At 38.2% G+C, this 22288-nt stretch overlaps 1 protein-coding gene across 1 annotated transcript; it reads right to left on the reverse strand.

The window, feature by feature from the left end:
- Nucleotides 1–1790: 1790 nt before the first annotated feature.
- On the reverse strand, nt 1791–21785 carry BPNT1 (3'(2'), 5'-bisphosphate nucleotidase 1). The gene is made up of 9 exons (XM_029228429.1): nt 21653–21785; nt 17402–17529; nt 14060–14164; nt 13259–13366; nt 11773–11821; nt 10452–10543; nt 5908–6105; nt 3425–3530; nt 1791–2383 (listed from the first exon to the last, which is right to left on the reverse strand). The coding sequence occupies exons 2-9, from the start codon at nt 17519–17521 to the stop codon at nt 2235–2237; spliced, it is 927 nt and encodes a 308-aa protein (XP_029084262.1). The 5' UTR covers nt 17522–17529; nt 21653–21785; the 3' UTR covers nt 1791–2234.
- Nucleotides 21786–22288: the final 503 nt, after the last annotated feature.

Below are 22288 nucleotides of genomic sequence, written 5' to 3' on the forward strand. Positions count from 1 at the left end.
GCTCTCAATATGGCTGACCTCTTTCCAGCCAGTTTTCGGCTCAGACATCACCTCTTCAGAGAAGACATCCCCACTTTATCTATCGGATATCTTCTTCCCCCACCTCCCTCCCTGCCTCCGCCGCTTCCCAGCTCATCTTCCTGCTTGATTTCTTCTACAGCATTTTCTACAATCTAAAATAATTTCATTTACTTATTATCTGTATTGCTTCACAAGAACATGAGCTCAACAATGGAACAGACTTATGTCCACTGTTGAATGTTCAGTACCTAGAGCCATGCCTAATATACAGCAGGTGCTCAATAAATATTTGTTGAGTAAATGAATGATGGAATAAATGGAGGCCAAGGTGAGAGAAAACAGGGTATTTTGGGGGAACTTTAAATAGTTAAGCATGGCTGGAATACAGGTTAGTGAACAGAGGTGATCCTGGAGAAGGAAGAAGCTATAACATCAAGAGGTTCACATGTCATTGTAATGAACTTGCATTTTATCCTAAAGGCAATAGGAAGCCATAAAAGATTTTTGAGGAAGTGAGTGGCATTACTAGATTTGGCTTTTTAAAAAACCTGGAGCCAATGAGAGATGGATTGGAGAGGAGTAACAGTGCAGGAAGGAAGATTAGACAGGAAGACACTGCAGTGATTCAAGGAAGAAATAAAGCGGTGTGAGTGTGTAAATTAATGTAGAAGAAATGGGAGTGGAGAGAGAATGCAGACTTCCAAATATGTCACTTGGATAAAGTTTTTATATAAGAGCCTATAGAAAATAACTTCAAAGTTATTCTCATATTGTACTTAGATTTTTTAAAAATTAGTTCTAGTCCACTCTTTTCATATAGACAGAAAACTCGTTTCTTAGAAGGAAGTACTTTCCAAACATGGCCAATTATCAGGATCACCTTGGGGATTTGTAAAATAATTTAGGGAGGGGTAGGCAAGAATGAAGAGTTTTTTAGACATAATTCAGAGATACTTGTGAGACATCAAAGTAGGCTTTTGGGTATAGAAATCTAGAGTTTGAGAGTTCTAAGCTAGATACAGATTTTGGAATTATGTGTAAAAGGCCCTTAAGTGAAGCCATATTTGTGGATTAGATCATCTAGAGAGAACTTAGGACAGAATCATGGTGACCACTGACATTCAAGGAAAGGGAGACAAAGAGAAACCAAGAAAGGAGACTGAGTAGGAGTGGCTATTAGGGGGAAGAAGAAAAACAGGACAGTGAGAAGAGAGTTGCAAGAGGGAGAGGGGCCAATGGTGTCAAAGCCACAAAGACCTCTTCCTGCAGCTGCCTTGTGAAAACAGTACTCCAACACCGTCTCTAGTGAGTGTTACACTTAAATGACTACCGAATCCCTGGAGTAGCTGTCTTAAAATACACGGAATTTTAAGACAAAACCGCTTGGCTGGAGCCTGTGAATTCGTATTTTCTGAAAAGCTTCCCAGGTAATTCTGACATGCAGTGGGTTTGGGAATGATTAATTTAAACCACTTGCTTAATACAATGAGAGAAATTTATTTAAAAGCACAGGACAGAGACCTAAACAATAAAAACCTAGGCAGAATGTCAGAATAATTTTGATAGCATACATTATAATCTTCCTTTGGAAGGAATAGGAGCAATTACCTAACTTTCCACAGTTAAACTGCATAATGATGCCATAAGGATAAAGTAATGCCCACAGCAGAGAATACATAGTTTCCAACTACTTAAAAACAAAAAAAGCTGGTGAATAACAGAGAGAGCTAGAATTAAATAATTTATTATAAAGAAATATTTCTCCAAAATCTGTTTCATCAACATATAGAATGATATTTTAATGTATTCAGAATGGGAGTAGGAAAATGTTTTACATTACTGTGAAAGACAAGAATGAGATTTAGGTAATAACTTGTGGTTCTGTGCCCTAAAGAAATCTGGTTTACAAAACAGGAATGCTGATTCAACAGTGCACCAGGACGGCCAGTTGGAACTAAGCTTTACTTTCACTGCTCCAAATAAAAGGAGGAAAAATGAAATGTGAAATATACTGACTTTACAAGTTTTCCAGATGTCAAAATTGGTCTGGTTGATTCATTAATCAAGACGTTTAAAAATTCAGTTTTCTACTCCTAAGTAACCAAATGTAAATCGGTGATCAACAATGAATGAAGTAAAGGTAGAGCTCAAATTCCATCCAATTAGTTTTTGAGGAGCAAGTCCTTCTCCTGGTGAGTCGACGGGATTTCCCTTCAAGGAACAAGTACATTTTTAACAGATTCGGGAACTCGACTTGCATAGTAGTCATAATTCCTCAGTGTGGCCAGGACGCCAGCTGAGTTCATGTGCTTCACTTCCTTGTTATACTGAAGGGCATTTCCATGGATATCGGTTAACTTGCCTATGGAAAAAACATCAATACAATGTCAATGGCTGATCGGATCATTAGGTTTCTAGTTATTTCTAACAGCTTCTTGCTTCCCTATATAATAATATCCATTGAATTCTGGATAAAATAAGGAAGATAATGCATGACCACAAAGGTTAAGTATTAATTCACTTGCAATTTAAGACTACAGAGAAACTTGACTAACTAAAGGCTAAATCATAATTTTTTCTGCCTGATTAAAATAATTTCACTTGGTATTTTCAATTTATACTTCTCAGTATCAATTAATTTCTCTTTTCCTGGAGTGATTACATTTCCTATTGGTTATACTCCATCACCCACGATTCCCGGTTTCAAAAGTGTTTCCTTCATTCTACCATTTATTAGTAACACTTTATTTGGTAAGAGTTTAAGTGAAGTATGTTCATAAAACATAACTGTGTTACAGTCTCATTTAATATTCTAATGAGAATGGATCGCGATGAATTTAACTTCCTTGTCATGTAATATGCTGATATATCGACACAATAATGTACCAGGAGAAATGATAAAATAAAAATCAAGTGTTTAAGAGTAGATGTGATCTGATGTCTATCTGAATTAGAAAAATCATCTTGCTATGTATATATCTGTAGTATTTTTGCAGGCAGATTAAAAACATTCCAACTCCATGATCTTTAAGCACTAGCACTGAGACATTTACCAATACAATACTGGCTCAAAAGCAACTAATGAGGACGATGATGAATATTTTACTTTTCAAGAAAAATAAACCCTAAAAGCATTAAAGCCATAAATTAATAAGGGTTTAATTAAATGAACTGTGTGCAGATCGAGGTCCAAAAGAGAAACTGTAACTAAAGGAAAATGAATTCACTGAAAATCTACTTTCTCACCTATGAAATGCGAAGCTTAGATTGGATAACCCCTAACTTTCCTTCTATCTTTTATATCCTAAGAGTCTAGGTAAAGTAACATTACTGAAATATCATGTCCTAGCATAATACAAAAACTGTATAAAAACTGTAATTCCCCCAAATAAAATGGACTAACCTCCCACAGCATGTAAAATGACTTCTGGAGCACAGGTATCCCACTTCTTACATCCAGGACTTGCAAATACATAAGCAGAGGCTTTGCCTTCAATTAGCTGGATAATCTGTAAGGTTAAGAGAATAATTATCCCTCAACCATGAAATAACTGAGGTACAAATAAAGAGAAACTGCTTGTTTCTATCAGTATATTTCAATTCCGCTGTCAGAATTGGGTTAAAGCCTTTAGCAGGTGTAAATGAGTATTATGAAGAAACATATAGAATACATGCATAATAATGTAGTATCTGATGGGAAAAAAAGAAGTCAAATGAGCTACAAGGAGGATATCTGAATGGTCTCTATATTCTAAGTTAGTTAAAATAAGGTTTTCTTTTTTATGCTGTCTTTTCTTCTTACAGTAAAAGCAATATATATTTGTTGTAGAAAAAATAAAGCTTTTTAATCTTGTAAAAATTTGACCATTATTATATAAAGGATACAGAAATATCAACCAGTACAATAATGTATAGGTTGTAATAAGTCCTAACAGATATGTGATGCTGACTAGTCTAACAAGCAGTTTAATAAGTCTTTGTTTCGGTATCATATCTGTTGCTATTTCTGCTACCGAAGTATGAATTTTAAAAGAGTCATCTTGGACTTCCCTGGCGGTCCAGTGGTTAAGACTCCGTGCTTCCACTGTAGGGGGTGCGGGTTTGATCCCTGGTTGGGGAACCGAGATCCCGCAAGCTGCACAGTGTGCCAAAAAATAAATAAATAAATAAAAATCAAATCAAATCAAACAGTCATCTTACTAATGCCCTGTAATATTCATACAAAACTGAGGTCACTGAGGGACTTCCCTGGTGGTCCAGTGGTTAAGACTCCATGCTTCTACCGCAGGGGACGCGGGTCTGATCACTGGTCAGGGAACTAAGATCCCGCATGCCGCGTGGTGTAAACAACAAAAAAAAATCTGAGGTCACCGACAGAAACCGCATGACTCTCAGCAGTAACTTGCTGTCAGCCTTTCATTAGTTGCTTGTCTTATTTTTTGGTTATACTGCAAAGTAATTAGTGCCATAAAATTCAGACTTCAAATATTGAGATGAAGAGGCCAGCCTGGGAGAATAAGGAGAGGCTCAGTGAACACAAGGTAACCAGCTATTCTTTTTAGGATTACTGTATTCAATGACACGTTCAAACCATTAACCCTTGCTGCAGACTTCTGAGTAAAAGCTTTCTCTTTCTTTTAAGAAATCTGTGTCAAGTCTTATTATGTGCCAAGAACTATGCCAGGTATATTTTTTGAGGGAAGAGGGACTGTGGCTTTCGTCCGATTCTCAAAGAGGTCCTTGATGCAGAAAAGTTAAGAACTGCCCAACAAGGTCTTTGCAAGGAGAAAAGGTGGGAGCTGTGTAGGGTGGGGACTTTGCTCCTACGGGGAATGGTACCTCCTTGGGAATAAAAGAGGTAATGGCATTTTTTAGTTACAAAAGTAGGGGCAAAGAGAAATCATATTTCAGTGACTATCAGGAATATATTTTTACTTTGAAATGTTTTACATTTTTTTCAAAATACTGCTATTTTTAAACTTCCATTTTTCATCCTCTTATAAGTAAATGCTTTTAGAGGGAGATCACTTTGGAAGCTGCTGTAAAGGCTGGATGATGACAGGTTTCACCTAAGGCACTGGCGGTTGAGATGGATGAGACATTAGGGAAGAATTAAGGTCTATAGGTAGGATCAGATTGATAGGATGTGAGGCAGGAAGGAGGCTAGGATGGCTTTCAGATGTCTGGCTAGAGCAGTTAGAAAAATGGCGGTGCCATTAGGCAGATAGGAAGTAGGGAGAGGAACACATCTGGGGGCAGGTAGAAAGAGGATGCGTTCCAACTGGGGATGCCGAATTTGAGATACCTGATGGATGTCATCATGACAACCAAGGGGCAATCAGATGAGAAGAGATCAGGGATGGAGATCAAATTGTGTTCCAATTCACAATGTTCTCAGGAGGATGGGAGCCTAGGTGAATGAATGGGGTAAGTATCCAGAAAGGGGCAGGCAGGCCCATCCTGGAGTCTGTAGAAGAAAGGTCTGGGAAGTAATCCAAGAAGATCCTTGAGAAGATGAGGACTGGCAAGAGGCCCGGGGTCTTATCCAAATGGCTTATCACTGAATTCTCTTAGATAAAAAAGACTTGAACCACAACATTTTTAAAAAATTCAGGGAATTCCCTGGTGGTCCAGTGGTTAGGACTCCACGCTTCCACTGCAGGGGGCACAGGTTTGATCCCTGGTTGGGGAACTAAGATCCCTCATGCCGCGTGGTACGGCCAAAAAAAAAAAAAAAATTCAAATGTTGCTGAAATGTGTCTTTAATGGCAAATTACAATCTTTAATCTCTTCTCCCAAACTCTTATTTCACATTTTCTAACAGCGCAGTATTTCTTTTAATAATTCAATTGCATTTCAGGGTAGATGATGGATGGATTTTGGTACCTTATTTCCTGCTCCTCCCACCCGCAGCACATCATCAGGGTTCATAGCTGCAACGCAGTCCGTAACCAACTGGCTGTTATGGGACCGGGTAGTTGTGATAATGTGTTTCCCGGCAGGCACTTCTTTCAGCTGAAACCCGAAGGCACCTAAACCTAAAACTCCCCAGATTGTTCTCCCCAACACAGCATCTGGTCCTGCCTACGTAAATGGGTGAAACAATGGCAAAGCTTGTCATCATTTGGAGAGAAACGTTCGCCATAAATAGAACATTTAGTTATATTAGCAACATGATTTTTTAAAAATAAAAACATGATAATGTTATAAAGTACAAAAGCAGTATCATCGACAAAGAAATTTTCCTGAGAACATCAACTGATCGTTCTCATTGTTGTTTTGGTTAATAATTGGGTTTCATGGAGTTCCCGGGTGGCTTAGTGGTTAGGATTCTGGGCTTTCACTGCCGTGGCCTGGGTTCTATCCCTGGTCGTGGAACTGAGATCCCACAAGCCACACAGCACGGCCAAGAAACATAATAATAATTGGGTTCCAAAGGTACGGAAAGGAATTTCTGGTTATTCCCTGGAGTCTTCAGGAAAGGCAACATCACATACTGATTCCTGTTCCTTTCAGAATTATCCAACAATCTCATTACTGTATTTGAAAATAGCTGTTTGCAAAAGGTACGTAAAGTCCCCAGGAAATGAAACACCGTGTATTGATTACTTTTCATTGTCCAAGGAACAATAAGGATCACATTACTATGGGAATAGGTAATGGTGATAATATAATAATGCTGCTATAGAGACAAAGCGAGTGAATATGCCAATACTGAAGAGTGGCCATGTATAATGGGGTCAGGGTTAAAAGATTTTACTGACAATTGGGGTGGTAAAATGACAATGACAGTGCAATCCCAGAATCTGTATTTTCCTTTGCAGCACTCAAAGACCTTTCAGCCACACTGTTATAACTATACACTTCATATAGAAAAACATAACCGGTATTTCATGGAAAGTAAACCTGATGCATAAAAGATTAACACAAAGTCGTCAAGATACCACTCTATCAATAGAGTAGACATACAGACATATATTTTTACTTAATACTAAACATGTACCACGCACCATACTAAGTGCTTTACATATATTATCTCATTTAATCCCCAGAACAATCCCATGAAATAGTATTATCATCCTTATTTTACAGATGAGAAAAATGAGTTTTGGAATCATTCCGTAACCTGACCAAGGACTCTAAGAAGATCATAATCAAACTCAGGCTCATCTGTGTTCAAAGCCAGTATTTTTCGGGACCTCCCTGGTGGTCCAGTGGTTGAGGCTCTGCACTTTTACTGCAGGGGGCGTGGGTTCGATCCCTGGTTGGGGAACTGAGATCCCATATGCCACAGGACATGGCCAAAAATAAATAAATAAATTTTTTTTAAAAAGCCAATGTTTGTCGTCACTAAACTAGTAGACTACCTCGGTTTACTTCTCAAAATGCTTTCACGCACATCATCTTATTTACCCTACAGCAGTACTCTGGGTGCTGTTATAGTGAAATATGCTTGGGCTGCAGGGCTGGATTCCCTGGGAAGCGGAGATCAACACCTGTGGAAGGGAGGGGAGTGGGCAGAGGGAGAAACCGAGCTGTGATGCAGACACGACCACAGCTTCAGCCAACCCCATGGGGAGCTCTGGAGCCAGAATGGCTCTTCAGAGTTGTACCAAACTGGGGAGAACACATCCCAAACTGGGACGAAATGCCAGGCCTTTGCACCCCTCCAATCATCAGTCACTAGAAATGGACTGCCTTGGGAATGGGCGTGTCACTGGCAAGGCGGTTCTTCACAGGCGAGGCGATCCCCAAAGAGGCTGAGAGCTGAAGGCTTTGTGCGGACAGCACTCCCAGCAAATGGGGCAACAGAGGAACCAAAAAACAAGCACTGGGGGCTCAGTGTATGTTCAAGTGCTTCCCCTCTTCCCTCTTGAGTTTACACTATAGGAGAGGCTGGAATGGGAAAAGTATAGAGAGGCTCTGTGTGCTCGTTATGCGTCAGCTCAATTGCTGAGACTAATTTCATGTACTCAAGACACCTATTTACTAATTCAGCTCTCCAGTTATTCTGAAAAAGAAAGGAGAATGACCTCTGTGAATGAATATGTCAGCAAAGAGAATGGGACCGTGGAATCTGGCCCCCTGATGAGGTAAATGCAATCCCACGAGGCAGCCAGCTAGCCTTCCTCTGTGCTCCTGATCTCTCAGCCTCTCTTGCTGACTCTCTCCTTCAGAGTTCCCACACCAACTGTCTGGGGGTAAAAAAGGCTAACATTTCCACCTTACTGATGAGTTCAGTAAGATTCCTAATGGCTAAGGAGCTACCTCCGATATACAGACAGACTGGGTTTCTTTGCACTATTCCATGCTCTTTCCTTTGAGTGCTTCCCAGCTTCAGGATCTGTTAGAAGCAGTAATAAAGTCTGAAGTGTAAAAAGTCTTCTATCTGGCTCAAGAGAGCAATGTAGAGCAGCGGCTAAGAGCTTGGACTGCAGTTCAGATACCAGACCTGCCATTGACCAACTAGGGTAAGTTACTTGTCTCAGTTTCCTCTTCTTTAAAACAGGGATAAAGGCTTTCTTAAAGGACTTTGGTGAGTATCAGAATGAGATAATGCATGTGAATCCCTCGAGTCCGTCAGTACACAGTAAGCTCTTGATAAATGTTAGCTATGATGATAATGACTTTAAATTGGACATTCAGCCTTGAAAACTACCAACAAAGCTAAGCAACTTTTCTCCTTGTTGCAACAAATTTTAAGGCATAAGCAAGGGAGAAGGAAGAGAGGAGGGAAAGAAAGTGTACAGAAGGGAATGTGGTGAAGGGACAGGTAACAAAGGAGAGAAGCAGAGCAGGAGAAAATGAGCTGGTACGTGGGACAGACAGTGACTACCGGGGTACCACAAGTTGCCTACCTCTTTTCTGCCTACCAGTGCAGCCAAAAGCCTAGCTATTTTTCTCACCTTTGCTTCATTCCTGGGTTCCCTTAACTTTTGATTTTCATTGTTCTGTGGAAAATGAATACAATTTTTCTAATCTTAGAAATAAGTGACGGAAATTTTTAACAATTCCTAAGCGCTTAGATCCTTTTTTGATAGAAGGTGCCATGCACTGCAATATTATCTATGAATTAAATGCCCCTATTTCAAGTAACAGTATTAGCTTGCTTTAAAGTTTACATGATAACTGCAAACTTGTGTCTGCATATAATACTATATAAACATTAGTCATATTAAAAGAATTAATGGGGCTTCCCTGGTGGCACAGTGGTTAAGAATCTGCCTGCCAATGCAGGAGACACAGGTTTGATCCCTGGCCGGGGAAGATCCCACATGCCGTGGAGCAACTAATCCCGTGCACCACAACTACTGAGCCTGCAAGCCACAACTACTGAACCCGCGTGCCACAACTACTGAAGTCCATGAGCCTAGAGCCCATGCTCTGCAACAAGAGAAGCCACGACAATGAGAAGCCCGTGTACAGCAATGAAGAGTAGCCCCCGCTCGCCGCAACTAGAGAGAGCCCGTGAACAGCAACAAAGACCCAACACAGCCAAAAATAAACAAATAAATTAATTAATTTAAAAAAAAAAGAATTAATGGACTCTTAAGCAGTTCAATGTGAGACTTTCCCAGTAATGAATGCATAAATAGTTTTGCTGAATAATCGTAAGATGCACACAATTATAAATAAAAAGTTATAATCACATAAATGATATTAAAAACAACAAACTTATCTTAGAACTAGAGATTAATCCTGCTCTTAGCTCAAATTGGAGATTCAGAAGTAATAGTCCCCACTCTGGTTACTTTGTTTCTCCAAAGTTCTATCAAGGTCACACTAACGTAAATACCTTAAGTATTTTATTGCAACAATTTCCTTTAACATTTAATGTGATCTAACAGTATATTCCTGATTTGGAATTACATTAGCCTCTTCTAAGGAAGACAATTTCTTGGGAGTATAGTAGAAGGTCAAAGCAGATTAGAGAGACAAAATGAGAGAAAAGAGTACAAGAACATGTTTAGTTAATGCTGACTATAATTTAGGCACTATGTAGTATTACCTGCAAAACAACATGGCTAGCCTCTTTTCTTGGTTGAAATGGCTCATTTCTTCAACGTGCTTCAAGCACCACCTGTAAATCAGGTGTCTCAATGACCAAGCTAACCAAGAGCCATATCAGTAATTCCCAAACTTTTGCTTATGATTTGAATCATAAGGCATACATAACAAATATGTGCAAATCATACAGTGTGTCTGTGTACAGTCACATACATACACACACATTCCTGGCATCAACACCCCCCAGAGGACCTGATTCAGTACATCTGGGGTATAACCTGGGAATCCTTACTTTGAAAAGCCCCCCCAGATGATTGCATGTGCAACCAAGCTAGAAATCATTGGATCAGATAACATTAAGAATCATATAATACCATAATTATTTATCTAATAAAATATTTTGGTATCATTTATAGTCATACCTGGTAGTTGTAATATGGCTGGTTAATAACTCCTGCTATGGCTTTTCCTTCATAAGCAATTCCAATAAGAACTGTTACATTGTCAAGAAGACCTAAAAAGAAGAAATTTGTATCAATTACATACCCTTCTCAGGCTATGACCCATCGTCAGCACATCAACGGCTCCAAGTTATTTTTGCAATAAAGGTAAGGAATTTGCAATGATTCATCCATGATTAAACCTACTCTGGCAAAATACACAAATTATGAGAGCTGGCCAGGGACAGAAGTAGGGGCTACAGCCACTTAATTGAATTGATACACATGGTCTCATGGTCTCATTAGTAATAATCTGTAAACCAATCAAGTAAATCAGCCATAACTCTGCAGCCATCATCATTAGATTCCTCTGTGCCCCCCTCTACCACCATCCGACTCACCTCTGCCTGCTAGATCACTCTCGATTGCAGGATTACTCTCTAGGTTTGCATTTCAAGCCTCTAAATTAAGATTTCTCACAGTGGGGCCCATGGACTAACAAGCAGCATTAGAATTAACTGGCTCAATTTTTTCAGTACAGATTCTCAGGCTCCTTTGCAGAGGTAGTGAATCAAAACCTCTGGAGGTCGGGGTTGAGAGCTGAACGAGCTGTTTAGCTGTTCTTACACTCACTGAAGCTGCCTAGAGCGCCCCTATTTCTCAATGGATTACGAGATATTTTCACACGCACTACAGGATTCACTCATCGTAGATATGTCTCATCCAAGGACAGAGAGAGTTTTTTCTAGGAATTACGAGACAGTTTTCTTTTTTCAGCTGAGAACCAATATAAGAAAACCTACGTTGATCTTCCTCTCAAAAATAAGAATCTAAGCTTATGCTACACTCCTAAAACCTACCACTCTGGCTCTGAGCCTGGCACTTCTCACTTTAACGTTGCCAACTTTATTTTAATTTGCTGCCTTCTAATTTTGCTCATCTTAGATAATTTCAGGAAGGAGAAATATTGCACTGTGTTTCAAAACCCATCTTTAGAGGTGAGGCTGTGAAGTGAGACAGCAGTTCGCAGAGGAAGCGAGCGAGGGATGGGCATGGGATGGTGGCAGAGCAAGGCGATACAGTGACACTTTTCATCATTTTTCTACCCAGTAAAGCTGGGGGTTCAGTATAGTCCCTTCGGTTACATTGGTTTAACGTTAGTTATTTTCATCTAGGGGACATTAGGATTGTGGGACTGGTGGAGTATGGGGGTGGTGGTATTTGAAGGAGATTAAATGTTTACAGCTAAACATCATATATTAGTCCTACTGCTGTCAAATACAAATATAAAAGAGATACCAACCTTCAGTATATTCCTTGGTACCATCCAGAGGATCAACCCAGACCACAAGCTAAAAAAGAGGAAATGTCCAAATTGAGCATATAAAATTTAAAAAATTGATTTAAATGGATAAACTAAAACTACCTTTTTTTTTAATTTTTGAAATTATATTATGGGTGGCTTAAGCCGATGTCATCAGTTTTGTAATAATTAAAAAACAATTTAAATAATAATTTAAATAATAATTAAAATAATAATTAAAATTAAAAAAATAATTAGAATAAAAATAATTTAAAATAATTTAAAATAAAAATAATTTAAAAATAATAATTAAAAATAATTTTAAAAAATAAAAATAATTTAAAAATTAAAAATAATAGTAAAAAAGTAAATATTAAGTAAAATATTAACACAACATTGTAAATCAACTATACTTCAATAAAAAAATTTTTTTTTTTTTTTTGGCCTCTCTAAAAAAATTTTTTGATATAAAATGGTTAACTGGTAAAAGTTTATTGTTACCTGAACACTAAACATGTGGCCATGAACATCCTGGGCTCTAGATGGTGATATAAGGAAAACTTTAAAGTGGCACCAAAAATGTTTTGTGTGGATGCTACTCATTTTTATATATAAATGTTGATTTAAGATAAATAATGACAGTCTGATTATCGTAAGGACACATGTATATGCGGCCAAGAAAAATGAATGGTTTATAAAACTGGCAGTAGCATAAAAAAAGAAGTCCCCTCTTCTTAGGACTTTTAATATGATTCAGGATACGCAGCCATTAACCACTAGATGCTTGATGTAAATTTGTGAGGGCATATTTCTGACGGGAGACACCACATCTTTTTTTTCTATACTGCATATCACAGAACAAAATGCCTTACTCATAGTAAGTGCTCAACGAATGAGTGTTACATAAACTAAAACTCAAAAATTAAAGAAGTTTGATAGTTATCTGAAGTCATAGATTTAATTTAAGCAACAATAAAAAGCAAGGGGGGTAATTTTTATGGCCTTCCAAAAATATAAGGTAGCAATCCATTTCATCTCCTTCCAGCTCCAACTACCAATGAAATGTTTTCCTACCAAATTTACTAAATAACAAATTAGATTTTCTCCCTAAAAGTATTTTGTTTTTTGGCCATGCCATGCGGCTTGCGGGATCTTAGTTCCCTGACCAGGGACTGAACCTAGGTCCCAGCAGTGAAAGCACCCAGTCCTAACCACTGGACTGCCAGGGAGTTCCCCCAAAAGTGTTTTTAATAACAGTTTTAGAGTGAAGAGGAAATCAATAGGATGAGAAAATGAACTCGAAGTTAATAGGTCAGACATCCCATATGGTTGCCAGGCACTTATATGTTGGCTCTGAAAGATTTCAAGTTCCTGGTTTCCCATGTTTTATAACTACCAAGTTTTCATCATGATGGCAAATTTTATTTCCTTTACTACGACAAAAACTGAAGATTAATAGGAAGTTAAGTAATAACATGGATCATACGTCTTCCTCTTTGATAGCGCTGTACTGTGATGGGCATGGCTGCTTCAGTATCTCCTCCCACTGACCATCTTCAATCAACTCTTGATCCACGTCTTCAGGAGGCAGATCCTAAAGCAGAGAACACTGATGATGACCGAAGCTGTTTCCTGTTTACAGAATACCGTCTGCCTCAGCAACAAGAAGAAATGCAGTATCACAGGTTTCACTAGTCCTTCCTGTTTACCATTTCTATGTAGAGCTTTTAAAGCACACTGAATAGAATTGCAAAAACAACCACATATGGCTCATCAAAGTTGATTACAAAGGATCCCAACTTCATTATCCTGAACAAGGATTAAAAAGAAAAGAATTTTTAAGTATTATACACCTATTTACACAAGTGACTCTGCTATCAGCTATGTCTAACTAACTCTCAAATACATGAGATGTCAATTCCTTCACCTTCACAGTGTTAGTCTTTGAATAAGTATGCAAATAAGCCTTAATTTAAAAAAAAAAAAAAAGGAACACTGAAACCCATTTTATTCCAAAGTTCTAGAACTCTACCCATCTTATACTTTGTATGTTGAATGTCACAACAGTAACCGTATCATCTATGGAACTGACATATGTGGCCTAGAAATAAACCAAAATATTAAAAGCAGATATTTTCTGAAAGTCCAAGAAACATGATAGTTATTTTTGTGTTAAAACACAAAAATATAATGCTTGAAATCATAAAAGTAGTGTATAAATCACTAAAGGGGCAATTACAAATCCATACAGTAAACAGGGATTTAAAAAAATATATGATAGTCTTACCTCTTCCCCTATAATTGTTAGTTTGGGGAATTTCCGTGCCAAAGAAGAGCATATGCTCATTTGAACTAATCGGTCCGCCTTGGTCTGCAGGTCTGTTGCACAGGTCTGCAACAAAGAACGCACATTTTAGCAGAACTAAGTATGAAATCTTTGATGCATCTTTGATGCCTCATGCGTGATTATCTATATCCATTTAAATTACACTGTCTGTTTTAAGATTGATCAAGCTTAACATCATATGAGACAGTTTCTTGGCTGGGTTTTTCTCATGGGATTTATAGTGGCTAAAGTTTGTAAAGGAGCTTTTAAATTACTTAGAATATTTTCTCCCCCAGTTCACAAATTCCTTTTATAAGATCTCTACATTAATCTTTTGCTTAAGCAGGTTGACAGACAGGAAATTCACAATTTTCAAGGCAGTTAATAAATAACTCTTTAGTTATTTAAAAGGTATTTCTTATATGGATCTTTCTATAAACTCCACTCAATCCTAATTTTAATAATTCAAGAGGTCCTCAGAATGATTCGTCATTTCTTATTTCAAAATTTTTATTTCTAAACTATTAAAAAAAAAAGTGAATGGCAGTAGTATTTACTACATATCTCACCTATGGCACTCAACTCAATCCATAACTCATATAGTCACACTTGTGAAAGACAGTGACCACTTCCTTGGTTAGCTTGCTTTCAGAGAATTAGGACATGTTGCAATCTATACATGCCTGTTTACGTGGATTTACACATTATTTTATCTTAAATAGCAGATCTTTTGCAATACTTCATAGTGAAATAAGGAATGACTACGAAAATCAAACTCTTTTCTGCCACAGTGAAGTTTGCTGGTTATCTCAATGTAAAGAACAATTTTGCTAGAATGTAGTGCCACAAAGGCAGAGATCTTTGTTTTATTTTCTAAAGAATTGTGCCTGGCACACAGTAGGTGCTCTGTAAATATCTGTGGAATGAAACTACTTAAAATAATTGTTGAAATTCAAGATTACTTACCTATCAATCAAGTTTAGAGACCACTGCTCCAGAGAAAAAAAGACACATTGATAGTCATTCAACTCTATGAGGAAAGCTCTCCCAACTCTTCTCTAGGATAAGATATTCCCTGCTCTTTCTACCGACATAGTGCCAGATCTCACCATTCTAGATACTTTGTGTGACAAATCTGTTTTTGCCCTGTCTCTTTTAAAATGAGGTGTCAACAAGTGGATATAAAGTACTAGAAGTGTCTGACCAGTAGAGAGGACAGTGAGGTTATTATCTTTCTTTCTAACTTGAACACTATATTTCTATTACTCTTTAGCTATCGGCTACAAAGTGGTCCATCTAATATAATCACAAGAGAAAATCAATTCAAGCAAAATAAATAATGCTAAGAGAAAAATATGCAAAGATATGATCCAAAATATTGGCTGTGCTGGCCTAATAGATGATTTTGTACTTTTTGCTGTTTTTCTCCACTTCCTATGTTTCATAATAGAGAAAACAATAAAAAAGAAAAAACAGTAAGATTAGTAGCCTTCTGAAAGTAGCTGTTTTACTACTGTAGTAGTAAACTAAAAACTAAACTAAACTACTAGCAGTAAACTAAAAACTAAAACTAAAACTACTGTTTTACTAAAACTACTGTTTTACAAGTAGCTGGCTTGTCATTGAGCATGTATGTGATCAACTAAAACCTCTTTTTCACACAAATTTGAATCAGACTCCCCCCTTATTACTTGAACATTAATATAGGACTTTATTCCTATTGTAATATCTTGTTGAATTTGGCCCACCTTTCTCAGAGTTTGCAACTATTTTGAATACTTATTCTGTAATCCAATACAACAACTAGCCCTTCCAGCTTCATTTTATTGACATATTTGATAAGTATCCTTTCTACATCCTCCTCTTCCACAGCACTTTTGAAAAGATGCATTCAACAAATTTTTAAAACTGTATTTAAGTTAATGGCTAAAGAGAAAAAGACAGTCAGGAGCAGAGTCCTACGATCTGTCAACCAGTGACCCTTTTCCAGCTTGAAAGTGAATCATGAATAAAATTATGGGGTAACATTGTTCACCTAGTTATGAGTACACCTAACAGTGGCTCAGGATGGGGGATGAGAGATATCATCTATATATTATAAACAGCTTGAATGCTTTTTGAAAATGGAAAATGAGGGACCATAACAAATTTTTTTAAAAGTTGATTCAAATCAATTTTGATTTCAAAATCAAGATACCCTATATCTATTTCCTATACTATTAAGCCCATAAATCTATCAAAAAAGGAAATGAGATTTATTTCACTAGTTCTTGTGATTTTTATTCTTAATTTTTAAAAGTAGATATGTTGAATATCCTATAATTAGTTCACAGGAACTTATTTCTAAGTTGTTTTTTACTTATATATAAGGTCCTTATTTTTTTATACAAATAGCCTTAAATAGATGCTTGACTAATCATAAAGGAGCATCTTAACTACATCTCTATTTCAAATCATTAAAATGTTTATCATATCCTAAAATTTTCCCACTTGGGAAAAATTACAATACAATTTTCCTTAAAGATTATGACAGGGCTTCCCTGGTGGCACAGTGGTTGAGAATCCGCCTGTCGATGCAGGGGACGCGGGTTCATGCCCCGGTCCGGGAAGATCCCACAAGCCGCTGAGAGGCTGGGCCCGTGAGCCATGGCCACTGAGCCTGTGTGTCCGGAGCCTGTGCTCCACAACGGGAGAGGCCACAACAGTGAGAGGCCCGCATACCGCAAAAATAAAACAAGAAAATTTGTAATGTGAAATAATCATCAAATCTTGTGGAAGAAATTATATTTTAAACTAGAACACATGCACGGTGGGATTTCTTTTAAGAATCAACTACCACTATAAACTATCTTTCTGTTGATTTACCTAAGTTTTTAATTACCATACTGGAAAGAAAACCTTTGCTTTAGGTTTCTTTTCCATGCAGAAAAAACATTTTAAAGCTTTGAATACAGGGGGTACTTATTTAAATGCCAGATGTTACCAAACATGTCAAGTTCACCAAGGACTGCACGGCTTTGCATGAAGTAGATTACTTCAGGATATGAAGCTTGGTTCCAGTGCTCTGGAGCTAGACAGCGGTTAGAAGGCCCAGTCATATAAGTAAAGGTTTTGGAGATGGGAAGTCTAGAGTCCTCCGCAGAGCAGAAATGGAGCCCATTTGAACTAAGGGTCTTGCAATCTCCATAAGGGAGCCATTGAGTATTTCAACTATTAAAGTCTGTCCAGATTATTATATCCTTTTAGCTAAACCTCAAGGGACAAAAACAGAGTTGGTATAAAATGAGATGAGACTTTCAGTACCTTCTCCACGATACCCAGGTCTCCTTCAGCAATAACACGCCTGACTATCGTTCCTGCCTTTTGAGCAATAGAATATGCTGAAGCCACCAACCGCATCAACACAGTGTGACTGGAAGCCATGATGTGCCCTAAAGGAAAATCGAGAGAAATGTTATGTTACTTTCAAAGCCAACTGCTGGTTTCATTTACTTGAATTCAATTCAACATATTGGTATTGAGTGTTTACTTGAGACTGCTTCAATTAACTGTATAGATTCTCTAATAAACATCTACTAAAAGAGACTTGGAAAAAGACTCCATTTCAGCATTAGCTCTCCCAATAAATTCTATAGTATTCTTTTTCTCTGCAGATGGGACATTTTGAGGCATGGGGGTAACTGGCCCAGGACTACAAACATGTGAATAAGTTTTATGTATGACAAGTGTAATGTACAAAAGCTGTGGGCGTGCTGCAGGGGCTAAAAAATAAGGTATAATATCTGCCCTTAAGGAGCTAATATTTTGGTGGGCTGAGGGTAAAATACTGTAAGCTAATGTCTATAACATAAAACTGGTAAGTGCTGACAGAGGTATGAAGAGCATAAGGGATGTGTGTGTATGTGGGAAGTAATTAAAAAGGGGAGGGACTGCATGTGATTGCATTTAGTTTCTGAAACTCAATGAATATTCCTTTAGAGATTGAATAAAATTTAATCTGCTGGTTATTGGCTACCATCCTTATCAGTAGCAAAATAAAGAGAACAAGCAGGATAACCACTGGACTGAAGACCAAGCATTTGGAAAAGTAATGAGTGTCAAGCAGCCCCTGGCCCAATAAAAACTATGAAAAAAACAGTCTTTAGGATCAAGTACTTTCCTTTTTGAAAATACAGATTCAAATCCTGCAATTTTATTGACTGCTTTGATGCTGGGATACATCACCCAGATTCCCTCTGGGGCTGCCAACTTACTTCCCCACTGTTGAGAGGGCTGCCAACAGATGGTCTTTGGCTGCCACCTTTCTTTAGGAATTTATCTGCTGAGAAAGAGTCATTTCACCTGAAACTGGTCAACAGGGGGGTGTAAAGGCCATTCCTCACTCCAGCTGGGCTGCCACCCCAATTCTGCTGGGCCTTCCTAGCTTCCAAATTCCCAGTGGGGTGGGCTGAGCCTTAGTTGGGACTGAATCATGGTCCAACTGCCCTCATCCCCCATCCTGAGCCACTGTTAGGTGTACTCATAACTAGGTGAACAATGTTACCCCATAATTTTATTCATGATTCACTTTCAAGCTGGAAAAGGGTCACTGGTTGACAGATTGCAGGACTCCGGCCCTGACTGTCTTTTTCTCTTTAGCCATTAACTTAAATACAGTTTAAAAAACTTGTTGAATGCATCTTTTCAAAAGTGCTGTGGAAGAGGAGGATGTAGAAAGGATACTTATCAAATATGTCAATAAAATGAAGCTGCAAGTCCTTAACTTCCTTATAGCAGTTCAGATTACATCCACTGTACTTCCTTCTCTACCAGTTTTACACCTTCTGGCTTGTAAAACACTAACTTTTGTAAGCATGTCTCTCTGAAAGCTCATCAAAAACAGGGATTAAAGGCACAGGCACTGAAGCCTACTTCCTGTGTTCAATTCCTAGCTCTGGCACACATTAGTTGTGTGACCTTGGGAAAGCCACTTAAACTCTCCGTGCCTCGATTGGTAAAATGGAGCTAGCAATAGTGAGTCATGGTAATTATTAAATCAGTCTCTGGCACAAGGTAAGCACTAACTAATGCTGGCTAACCATTATTACAATGATTATTCTCATTGCTGGCTATCCTGCAGGGACATTCGGGCAGCGTTAATGGCAAAAAAAAAAAAAATCCTATAGCTTCTGCAACATTATTTTGACTCTGAGGATATAATATTACCAATATGACCCAGAATCACAGCACAGGTTCTTTTTCATAATGTTCTGGGCTTGAGGCTTGGAGTATGAAAAAAGGTTGTACAACATTTAAGGCAATCAACCTAATATCCTATCATTTAAGGAATCTTTACAGCTGTCAACATGGCTAGTTCAGAAGGACAAAAACAATAGGAATCAATGATCCATTTCTTCTCATAGCCTGGGAGAGGTATCTTGAATTCAATATAAAGGTGGTGAGCATATGAGGATTAGGTTCTTAAAATAAATGATGAAATCGGAACCCAGGGGGAGTGCAGTAGTATCCAAGTTGAGGAGATGGAGCTGGGTGTCTGCGGAGGCCAAGATGATAGGAGTGTGCAGGGCAGAGTACCAGAGAGACCTCTGGAGACCTGTTAATCAGTGCAGGCAGGTGAGGAAACTACCTGAAGGAACAGTAGGTGTGATCTTCAGAGCTCACACGGCTTGGAAGTTCATGCACCCACTAGCCAGTGGGAGACCTCATCATTCACAAGACACTGGTTAGAGTAACACACATTGCGGGTGGGAATGTAAGAGGGTGCAATTACTTTGGGAAACAGTTTGGCTGACCCAGCATTCCATTCCTAGCTATTTGCCAAGAGAAAAAGAAGTGTAAGTGCTCACAAAGACTTCTTCATGAATTTTGTTTGTTTGTTTGTTTGGGTTTTGTTTTTTTTTTTAATTTTTTGGCCACACAGCACGGCACGTGGGATCTTGGTTCCCCAGCCAGGGATCGAGCCCGTGCCCTCTGCATTGGAGGCGCAGATTCTTGATTACTGGGCCGCCAGGGAAGTCCCAAGACTTCTTCGTGAATGTTTATAGCAGATTTATTTGTGACAGACAAAATCTGAAAACAAACCAAATGTCCCTCAACAGGTGAGTGGATAAACAAATTATATCAAATTATACACTTTAAATATTTACATTGATTGTATGATAATTATACCTCAATAAAGCTGCCAGAACCATAAAAAAAAAGAAAGAAAAATAAATAACTAAATAAATGGTGAGTTCCCAATCAAAATACTAAGATAATTTATCTTTTGGAACTTGACTATAACAGAGCAAATTCTGAAAAAAAGAGAAATGAGCATATATCAAAATATGATATAAAACTATAGTAATTAAAAGTTTAGTCCTGGGCAGAATTTGAGAGACAAATCAATGCAATCAAATAAATTCCAGAGATAGATCCAAATACACTAAAGGTGATAATTCAAATCATGGAGGAAAGTTAATTCTGCAAAAAACGGTGGGGACAACTGCTAATCTTTTAAAAAAGTGTTGGAATATTTTTGCCTTCTTTATATCAATGTGTATTCCAGATCAATGCATGATTTTAAAAGTAAAGAATGAAACTACAAAAGTATGGGGATAAAACATGAGTGAAATGTTTTATAAATTTGGAAAAGCACTTTTAAACATGACTAAAACCAAGAATCCATTATATATTGATAAATCTGAAGGCATAAAAATTAAAATGTTTATATAGCCAAAATACCATAAACAAAGCAAACAGATGAGTGACAAAATGGTAACAAAAATTTGTATCACATACTAGACAAATGTGCTAATTTTGTTACATAAGGGGCTTACATATATCAATATGTAAAAGATGAATGATTCAACAGAAGAATGTGGAAGTGACGCCAATAGGCAATACTTAGAAAAATAAAAGCAAAGGCCATTAAATCGTGAAATGCTCAATTTCACTAATTATGAAAGAAATGCAATCTAAAACAATGAGAAATGATTGTTCATATGTAAGACTGGCATAGATAAGAAAGTTTGCCCAGTGTTGGCTGGAGTGTGAGGGAAGATCCTCCTGAGCATTATTAGCGAGGATGTAAAGTGGTGAAACCGCTTTTTTGAAAATCTTATTAACAGTAAAATGTACACATCTTTTAAACTAGCAATCACATTTTCAGGGAATCTAAATAAATAAAACAAGTCTACAACCAGAAAAGGCAGTAGGAAGAATGTCTGCTATTTTAACGAAATTTAATTTTAGGCGTAAGACAGTCTCTAAATTTGGATGCACTAAAGAACTCACCGTCTAAGGCTGCCTTGTTATTTCAACAACATATGGCCATAAAAAGACCCCGCGGCACGAAAATAGTAGTACAGGTAAACAATCAAAATGCTGACACTGAAGAATCTAGGTCCGATATCGGAATATCTGGAGAAGTACTCTGATTTGCGTAATTTTTTTTTAACATAAATCCTTTGAATCTCTTCATATCTGTGCAGAGGGGTGGAGTTAGGGGACCAATAAACTACTCAGATCTGCCTAAGGCCCTTGCGCTGCCCCGCAGGAGAGAAAATTACTTACAGTGACAAGACTGGCACCAAGTCAGACGAAAGAGACTTCAGGGGTAACCAAAAAAGCGTTACCAAGCAACAGGTCCCCCGCAGCGTCCAGTACAGCGTTTACCCTCCGCGGATAGGTCATCAGTGGATGCAGACTAAACCTACCTCAGCTACTGAGCATGCGGGAAGTTCGGCGCAGGCGCAGGACAGCTACTTTGCCACCGCCCGGTCTGATTTTAGACCCGCCGGAAAGTTCCACTCGTCCGCGTTTTCTCCAAGCTTTCCAAGCTTTCCATGCTTTCCATAGGCTCCAGTCCCCTAAAGTCAAACCGAAAGGTGTATTAAGTAATGATTCTGGTTTCAGGTGTCTTCCAATCCACTTTGTGCGCACAGTTTACTCTTAAGATATTTGTCGGGTTAGTGATACCGCCCCGTGGCGGCAGGCGGCTACTTAACCTCGAAACCCTACGAGTCGGTGGACTGGCTTCAGGTGGTCCGCGACGCCCCTACCTCTGTTCCCCCTAAGAAAACTTTATGCAGAAGTGTGTTACTAGCGTTTATTTTATTTTTTTAAGCATTTATCAGATTCCTGAAAGGGTCTGTGACCCTTTCATTCGGCTACTGATTAGTCCTGGGACATTTTTTCTCTTCCTGGTCG

Source organism: Monodon monoceros, unplaced genomic scaffold (assembly GCF_005190385.1).
Source record: "Monodon monoceros isolate NGI ecotype Baffin Bay Population unplaced genomic scaffold, NGI_Narwhal_1 Super_Scaffold_18, whole genome shotgun sequence".
Taxonomy (NCBI): domain Eukaryota; kingdom Metazoa; phylum Chordata; class Mammalia; order Artiodactyla; family Monodontidae; genus Monodon; species Monodon monoceros.